General features: G+C 35.8%; 2 protein-coding genes across 2 annotated transcripts; both read right to left on the bottom strand.

Annotated features, from left to right (window-relative positions):
- Positions 1-729: 729 nt before the first annotated feature.
- On the bottom strand, positions 730-2,630 carry LOC140890139 (uncharacterized). Its single transcript, XM_073297897.1, has 2 exons — positions 2,120-2,630; positions 730-1,568 (listed from the first exon to the last, which is right to left on the bottom strand). The coding sequence occupies exons 1-2, from the start codon at positions 2,628-2,630 to the stop codon at positions 730-732; spliced, it is 1,350 nt and encodes a 449-aa protein (XP_073153998.1).
- Positions 2,631-2,750: 120 nt separating this feature from the next.
- On the bottom strand, positions 2,751-3,314 carry LOC140890138 (uncharacterized). Its single transcript, XM_073297896.1, has one exon. The coding sequence runs from the start codon at positions 3,312-3,314 to the stop codon at positions 2,751-2,753; it is 564 nt and encodes a 187-aa protein (XP_073153997.1).
- Between the last annotated feature and the right edge of the window lie 5,543 nt (positions 3,315-8,857).

Raw genomic sequence — 8,857 nt, 5'->3', positions numbered from 1 at the left:
TTAGAAACTTCCACTTGCCCATTCCCTTGGGGATAAGCAACAGACGTAAAAACTTGTTCAATTTTCATCTGTTTACACCAATCTTGGACCGTATAACCACAAAATTGTCTTCCATTGTTTGATATGAGCCTGCACGGTATCCCGAACCAACAAACAATATTTTTCCCTAATAAATTCAATACTTCTTTTTCTGTGATTTTGGTCAGGGGCTCAGCCTTGACCCACTTTGAAAAATAATCAACTGCTACCAAAAAGAATTTTCTATGACCCGTACTGACTGGGAATGGTCCAATAATGTCCATCCCCCATTGATCGAAAGGACAGGCGGCTACTACCGCTTTCATAAACTCCGCGGGCTTCCACTGTAAATTAGCACGCCTCTGGTAATTGTAGCATGAGTTGACCAGGGCAGATGCATCCTTCCTCATAGTAGGCCAAAAAAACCGGCCAGGAGAGCCTTCCGGGCTAAGGCTATAATACTCAAGTGATTTCCACAACATCCCTCATGTATTTCTCGTAGGACGTAATTATCCTCGTCTGAGCCAAGGCACTTCAGAAGAGGTTGAGAGAATGACCTTTTGAAAAGTATTTTATCAATCATTACAAAGCGTAGAGCTCTTCTTTTAATTTCCCAAGCCTTCTTACTATCGTTCGGGAGCTCACCCTTGGTCAGATATTTGTGTATGTCATACCTCCAATCTCCTTCAAGTACATTTGCTATTATGTAATCTAGACTTTCAAGTTTAGATACCAGCTCTTCTCCTTAAGTCCGGGCTCGAATGGTTCACCTATGGAACTAGCGAAGCGGGCTAAGTGATCGGCCTTTGTATTTTCAGTCCTCGGGATTAACTCCAGAGTGAGTTCGGTGAAGTCTTCGTTAACTTTGTCCAACGCTCGAGCATATTTTATCATCTTTTCATTCCTAGTTTCAAACTTCCCCTTACTCTGTTGTATGGACAGCTGTGAATCTGAATACAGAGTAGCTCGGGAGACACCAAGATTTTGAGCAGCCTTTAGTCCGAGTAAGAGTGCTTCATATTCCGCTTCATTTTTGGATGCTCGGAAATCCAACCTTATTGAGATGTTGGTTTCCTCACCCCAGGGTGATACTATCACAATTTCGACCCCGCTTTCGGTTTGACAAGATGATCCATCTACAAATATTTTCCAATGGTCTTCTTGCTCTAACTGGACGGTCTCTGCTAGGAAATCAGCTAGGGCTTGAGCTTTGATGGCAGTTCGGGGCTCAAAATTTATGTCATACTCACTTAACTCTGTAATCCACTTGATCAATCTTCCCGATGCATCCGGGTTGGCCGCGATTTTTCCCAATGTGCTGTTAGTAAGAACAATGATCGGGTGATACAGACAGTAGGGTCTCAATTTCCTGGCTGTAATGACGAGGGCCAGAGCTAAATTTTCTTGAGTCATGTAGTTGAGCTCTGCTCCCTTCAAGTCATAACTAACAAAGTAGACGGGTAAATGATTAATTCCCTCCTTCCTGACTAGGACCGAGCTAGCAGCTCGAGGTGTGACATCTAGGTACACAAAGAGTTCTTCCCCCTGAACTGGTTTGTTCAACACAGGTAGTTCTTTCAAATATGTCTTCAATTATTGGAAATCTTTCTCACTTTGTTCATCCCACTTGAAGTTTTTGGTTTTTCTGAGTGCTTTGAAGAAAATAAAACTCTTATCAACTGATGTTGATATGAAACGAGTCAGTGCAGCAATCCTTCCAGACAACCTTTGTACCTCCTGAATATTCCTGGGTGACCCCATAGAGATAATGGCTTGAACTTTTTTTGGGTTAGCTTCAATTCCTCTTCTTGTTACCATGTACCCAAGGTATTTCCCGGTCTGAACCCCGAATGCACACTTGCTCGGGTTTAAATTTAATCAATAATCGTGTAATGTCTGAAATGTCTGAGTCAGGTCGGTAATGAATTACTTAGTTGTTTGGGTCTTGACCAGAATATCATCTACATACACTTCGATGTTTTTTGTCTATCTGTTGTTTGAAAACTTTATCCATCAACCTTTGATAGGTGGCCCCAACATTTTTGAGCCCGAAGGGCATAACCATGTAGCAGTAAATTCCTGTAGAGGTGACAAAACTCACCTTTTACTGGTCTTCCTTGGCTAGGGGAATTTGGTGATACCCTTGATAGCCGTCTAGGAAACATAACAACTCGTTCCCAGATGTAGAATCCACCAGTTGATCTATTCTGGGCAAGGGGTAGCAATCCTTCGGGCCTGCCTACGCACATGCGACATTTACCCGAGGACTTGGGTACAAGTACTAAATTTGATAACCAGGTCGGGAAGTATACTTCTTGAATGTGCCCGACCTTCAAGAGTTCCTCAACTTGTTCTTGAATCACATCATATTTTTCAGGCCCGAAGTGTCGTTTCTTCTGAATAACATGGCAATATTCTCGTATAACATTCATCTTGTGTTCCATTATTTCTGTACGTACTCCTAAGAGATCGGATATGGCCCATGCAAAGATATCTTTGTTCTCGTTCAGGAATTTTATCAGTTGTTCTTTAAGAGAGGCCTCTATAGTTCGAGCCACCTTGACTGACCCAATTGGAGGGCAAATCAAAACTTCTTCGCACTCTTCATCCATAGTAACATGGATGTTTTCTTCTAGAAAATTCACTTGTTCCCGACCTCGTGGTCCGGGTCGGTCGTCATGGATAACCTTGATTGTTTTTTGTTCTATTCGTACTTCTTCCACATAGAACTTTCAAAAAAATTTCTGATCTCCTTGCACCTCACCCACTTCATTGCCTACAGGAAATTTGATCTTTTGATATAGAGCCGAGGCAACGGCCATGAAGGTATTCATGTCCGGTCTCCCTAAAATGGCGTTATAAGCCGAAGGTGCATCCACAATAATAAAGCTGACGATTCGGGTCTTGATCGTGCGGTCCTTGCCCAGAGTTAGTAAAAAGTTGATCAATCCAATAGGTCGGATGGCATGACCAATAAATCCAAACAACAACTTCACTACTGGTTCTACTTTATATTCTCCCAAATCCATTTGATTTATTGTTTCTTGGAACAATACATTGACCGAGATTCCAGAGTCCACGAAAATCCTAGCCACATCATAATTGGAAACCAGAGCTCGAATGACCAGCGCATCATTATGGGCAGTATCTGACAAGCTTTTAAGGTCACCAGGACCAAATGAAAGGGTCGGGCCTGTCTGAACCGCCTGATCGGCAATTTCCATGTTGCTCAATTTCCGACTGCTCAATTTCCTTGCCCTCTTGGAATATCCATCCGTAGGTCCTTCAGAAATCATATTAATAATTCCTCTCGCGGGAGGGGGTGGTCCTTGATTATTTGCGGGTTGGTTCCACTGAGAGTTTTCTTATGGTGGCCTAGGTCGGGGTCTTGATGCATGATGATCGGGGCCTTCGCAGTCCCTCTTATTTGAGGGATATCCTCCCTTTTGTTGTGCCAGCCTATCCTTCATTCCTGATTCTTGTTGAATTATTCTCTCAATCTCTTGCTCCAAATGTCGGAAATCGTTAGTATTGTGTCCATACTCATTGTGGAAACCACAATACATATCAGATTTTGGCTTGAGAGGCCCCTGCTTACTCCATGGGAGTCTCTGTAGAAGTATTTTTTTCTTCGCATATTCTCATGGCCTGAGTCCTACTCATCCTTAGATGGGTGAAGGATGTGAATTGTCCAAGCAGCTCGGGTCGAGGAGATGGTCCCATCTTCCGAGGCATGTTATGGATCCTGGTGATCTTTGGGCTTGGAGGCTTTTCTATCCCGCTGTTCAACCGGAAAACTTGCATCTCTTCTAAATTCACATATTTTTCAGCCCGAGCAAGCAACTCATCATATGTAGATGGCGGTTTTTTGATCAAGGATCTAAGGAAATCCCCTGTAGTAAGTCATTGGGTGAAAGCACTGATGAGCAGATCGGTAGTAACAGTAGGTACTTCAAGGGCCAAAGCACTGAATCGACGAATATACGTTCGCAAATATTCTTGACCTTGCTGTTTGATAACGAAAAGACTAAGAGAGGTTTTGGGGTGCTTTTTGCTACTAGAAAAATGGTGTAGAAAGACCTTGCTGAAATCTTTGAACTCTTTGATATCCCCTGGACGCAGGAGGTTGAACCATTGTTGCGCTGGCCCTATCAAAGTATTGGGGAAGACCCGGCACTTGATCGGGTCAGAATATTTGTGCAACAATGCGGCATTCTCAAAATGGGACAGGTGCTCTTTTGGATCCCCTTTTCCATCATATTCCACAACATGTGGAAACTTAAAGTTTTTGGGGAGTTCAGACTCCAGTATTTCGGCAGAAAATGGAATATTCCAGACCGGTGTGGCTAGGTACCCGGACTTCTTCTTCTTCAAGAGCTCCATCTCTTCTTTCAATTTCTTGATCTCTTCCAATTGTGCATTCTGATCTGGTGGGGGGGATTGGCCTCCCTCCTTGCGGCTAGTGCTCATTTGACAGCAGCAGTGACAAGTTGATATATTTGTGCGCTTACTCCATTTACGTTAGACATCTCAACTCTTTCTTCTTAAAATTCCCACATATGACGCCAATTGATGATGTCGAAATTTTACTCCGGGTTTGTTCTGGTAGAGTGGATCTCCAAATCTTTAATAAACTGGGTCGGGTCGGGCACAACGGTGTTCTGCACAGACAAAAGCTGGGTTAGGGGGCGCCAAAGGTGTTTTCAGCGTGACCCCTCCGATGCCTAAGTCAGTGCTTGAAAGTAAAAGAGCTTGAAAAAAAGTAAGAACAAGAGAATATGTGTGCGTGAGTGTGTGAACAAGAAGTGAATAGAAGAGATGAATGAATAAACCATGAACCATGCCTGTATTTATAGGGGCTAGTTACCTTGATGAGGTAGAATATGTTAGGGTAGAAATCTACTCAGGTAAGAGCCTTGACCAAGTAGGACTCTAACATCGACCCATGAATCATATCAAATCTCTAGATTCGTTGAATATTATCTTTATATGTCACAGATCTCCATATATCTTGATGATATCCGTAGGTTCCAGATACAGACTCGTACATGGGCCCAAGTCGGGATTCAACCATACCAGCTAGGGCTCAAGCCCGTGAAGTTATGACTAAAACCATGACCTCATTCCCTAACTGGGCCACCTCAACCTGGGTTCCTTATTATATAGGATTTTAATGGGCTTTCAAACACCTTTCCAAGGATACAAATTATTGGGCCCGGGTTGAGTTAGACCCGTATAGTTTTTAGGGACATCACAAGTGTATTGTGAGAAGTTGTGAAGTCGTTTATAATGGGATGAGAAGTGTCCTTTTATAGGCAAAGTAAGGAGGTGTAATATATATATATATATATATATATATATATATATATATATATATATATATAATTTACAATTACATGAAATTGAAAATGTACAATACATAATTTAATATGCAAGTATTTATACTCCAATATTTCAATGAACGAGCATTTCTTGTATAGCTTCTTCTATGTCAGATAAACATATTCAGGTTCTTCACTGTTATATGGATTGGCTTCATAACAGACGTCTCTTTCAACTTGTACATGTGGAGTCAAGATTTTTAAATTATTTGGCCCGAATATTTGGGTTAGATATGTTTTCGAGATTAGTCTATAGTCTGGCCAGTTTACAGGATATTCACATAGGCATTCACCGATTTTCTCATAAAATTCGTGGCATTCTATATTATTGTATCGAAGATCCTCAATTGGGAATCGATATCTTCCTCCGATGGAAGAATTCATAAAGATCCCATGTCTCGCTGATTTTATCACGAATCCTTTTATAAAAGGAATTGAAAAAAACATTGTGAAAAGTTGACTTTTTTATTTTTAAAATATGTTGCTTTGTGATATTCATCCAAAACTATTTTTGTTTTATCTCCCAATGATTTCATTTGAGAGATATTACTAAATCTGAAAGTGTTGACTACTTCAAAATCCATTAGGCGGCTAATAGTCATTTTTTAATGATCATAAATAGATAAATCAAGACCGACTTTTAAAAGTTTCATAGTTTCTCTTTTTTCACTATTTTCAAAATAGTATTAATTGAGATCTTTCCAAATGGAAAGTCCGAGAATAGGACTTGTGGCTGCTGAGGCTATGAAATTTTGGATCTCAATTAAATCTGAAAATAAATTTATATTGTATAACAGTTATTAATTCGGGCTAGAAAGAAAAAATGGATTTAGGGTATCATGGGTTTTTAGAATCAACCTGGTGTTTAGATGTTTTCCAAGGAAGATTTGTTTTTCATAATTTTCTTGAGAAAAAAAGGGAATTATTTTGGGATTTTATGTATTGGTTCTTTTCATTGAGTTCCAAATATTTTTTGTTCAAAATTTCAAGTTCTTTCCTCAATGATTCAACCTCTTTTTCAAGAGTTGATACTTTTTGAGAAGTATCTGGAGTGTGTGATGTGGATGCGTAGTATGTGTTGGCTGAAGGTTTTTCACAAACTTTTTCTTTACAACCTGGCTGGATATAAAAATTTAAACCAAGGGTTTTTCTACAAGAAGCTAATGCCTCACTGAAAGAATAGTATCCCTTATACGAAGGGTTAGAATAATTTTGTATATTTTTTGCTATTGCTTTCCATTCATGAAAAATTCCTAGAATATTTCAAGAAAAATTCACAAAATGACTAAAATTTATTTTTGGAGGGTTGTTAAATTTCACAATTTTCTCCAATCATAAAATAATTTGTCAAGGCATTACAAATTTGAAGTTTCGCTGTTTTTTTTTATTTTCTAAATTCCATATATTATCTAAAATATTTTGTTGAAAATGATTTACGCTTTGTCCAAGTCGTAAATTAAATTTATTTTGCTGAAAAATAAGTAATCTAATATTACAGAATTGAACGAAATTACCTCTTTTACTTGGTTGGTAAGGTTCGGCAGTTTTCATGGATTTTATAATTCCTTTAAAAGTAGCTGTATAGGATTTTTTCTTTTTTGAGGGAATCCAATTTCTTGGATTGCTTTGCTGGTCTTTCACATGTGAAGCATTTTGCAAATGAATATTACAGGTTTTAAAATGCTCAAAATTTTTATTTCTAATAACATTAATACTATTTTTATAAATTGAACATGCTTTAAGTAGATTTATATTTCTAAGTTTAGGTTTTTCTAGAAAATTAAAATTTAATTTTTTATAATAAATTTTAAAAGATATAGAATCATTCTTCACTTTATAAGGTGTAATTAAACTAATAAAAGGTGTTTCTAAAATTACAGTGTGGTGAATATCATGAACAAGAATAAAAGCAGTTTTTATACTAATACCATTATTTATTATTGATGCTTCTTTTATAGAATTTACACTCAATCTTGAATTATTAGCTGTAGATAATCTTTCTTGAGTTTTCTGTTGGAATTTTTTAGGTACAATTTCTGACTTTATGCAATTTAAATCTGCACCAGTATCAAAAAGAGCTATAATATCAATTGTAAATTTTTTTGAAAAGACGATTTTTATTTTTATGAGATAGTTTCTAGAAATTATTTCTCTTAATACAAAAAGAGAATCTTTTGGAACTTTTTCAATATTTTTAATGTCTTGGGTTTCTTCTTTATTTTCTGAAATGTTGTCAGTATTTATATTTTGAAGAATTAATTTTATTGCATCAGTATTTTGAATTTGATTTTTTTAATTCTTTTATTTCTAATTTTATTTCTTTTATCTCTTTTTGTAAATTTTGAAGGTATACATTAATTCTTATTTTTTATTTACTTATCTAAAATATTAGTTAAGTCATAAGTTTTTTTGGCAGTACTTGGTAAAATTTTATTCTTTTCTTTACCTTTTAATGATTTTAGAATTCTTTCTAAATAGTCTTTTTGAATATTTGGATCATCAATATTTTTTAATACATTTAATAGAAGTAATTGATCTTTTGAAAGCATATTAATTTGATTTTTAGATTCTTCACTGGTTGTGATTAATTCATCAATTTTTAAAGACTCATCACGGTTAGAATTTTCAAATTTTGTATCTTCATCTGAAAAATCTACTAAGATATTAGAGATTTTATCTAATATTTCTTTATTTAATTTTAATTCATTTAGTTTTTTATTTAATCTACAATAATTTACAGTATGACCTGTTTTATGACATTCAATATCTTTAAAATATTTTTTAGGACTTTGTTTAGAATTATCTGGTTTTTTGAAAGGTTTTTTGTAAATTCTTTTATAAGACTTTTTATAATATTCTTCTTTTGGTTTATTAAAATTCTTTTGATTTCTCTTAAAAGGTTTTTTATTTAAGATTTTATAGGTTTCTTGTTGATCTCCTAAGCATTTTAAAGAATATGGTTTATTATTATTTATATCGAATTGTTTACAGAAAATTTCTAATTCTTGTTTTTTTCTTTTCATTTCCCATTTTAAATGTTTTTGCAATTTTAAATCTTGACATATTTTTAATCCTTCCTGTTGTGTTAGACTTATTAATTGGCCATAAGTAAAATATTCATAAGATATTATATGGTTATTGTTACTTTCTCTAATTTTATTTCTTACTTTTTCTCCTAAGAGAGTAGGTAAACCTGCAAGGAATTTTTCTTGCCAAAAAGGTTGATTAGAGTCTCCTCTTAACATTATTCTAGTTAAAAAAGTATTTTTATACCATTTAAAATCACTTAATTTTTTACATTTTAAATTTGATAATAATTCGGAATTTTTTATCTTTTTAATGTGTAGAATCACCAATAAAATGTAAAACAATTGTTAAGATTAAAGTTTCAACAGCATCTTGTTTTACCATTTTCATCAAGAACTGGTATTCTTTCTTCATCTGTTTTTATAGAATTA

This window comes from Henckelia pumila, chromosome 3 (assembly GCF_033568475.1).
Source record: "Henckelia pumila isolate YLH828 chromosome 3, ASM3356847v2, whole genome shotgun sequence".
NCBI lineage: Eukaryota > Viridiplantae > Streptophyta > Magnoliopsida > Lamiales > Gesneriaceae > Henckelia > Henckelia pumila.
Note: the sequence above shows the minus strand (reverse complement) of the source record. Positions and strands in the feature narration are given on the sequence as shown.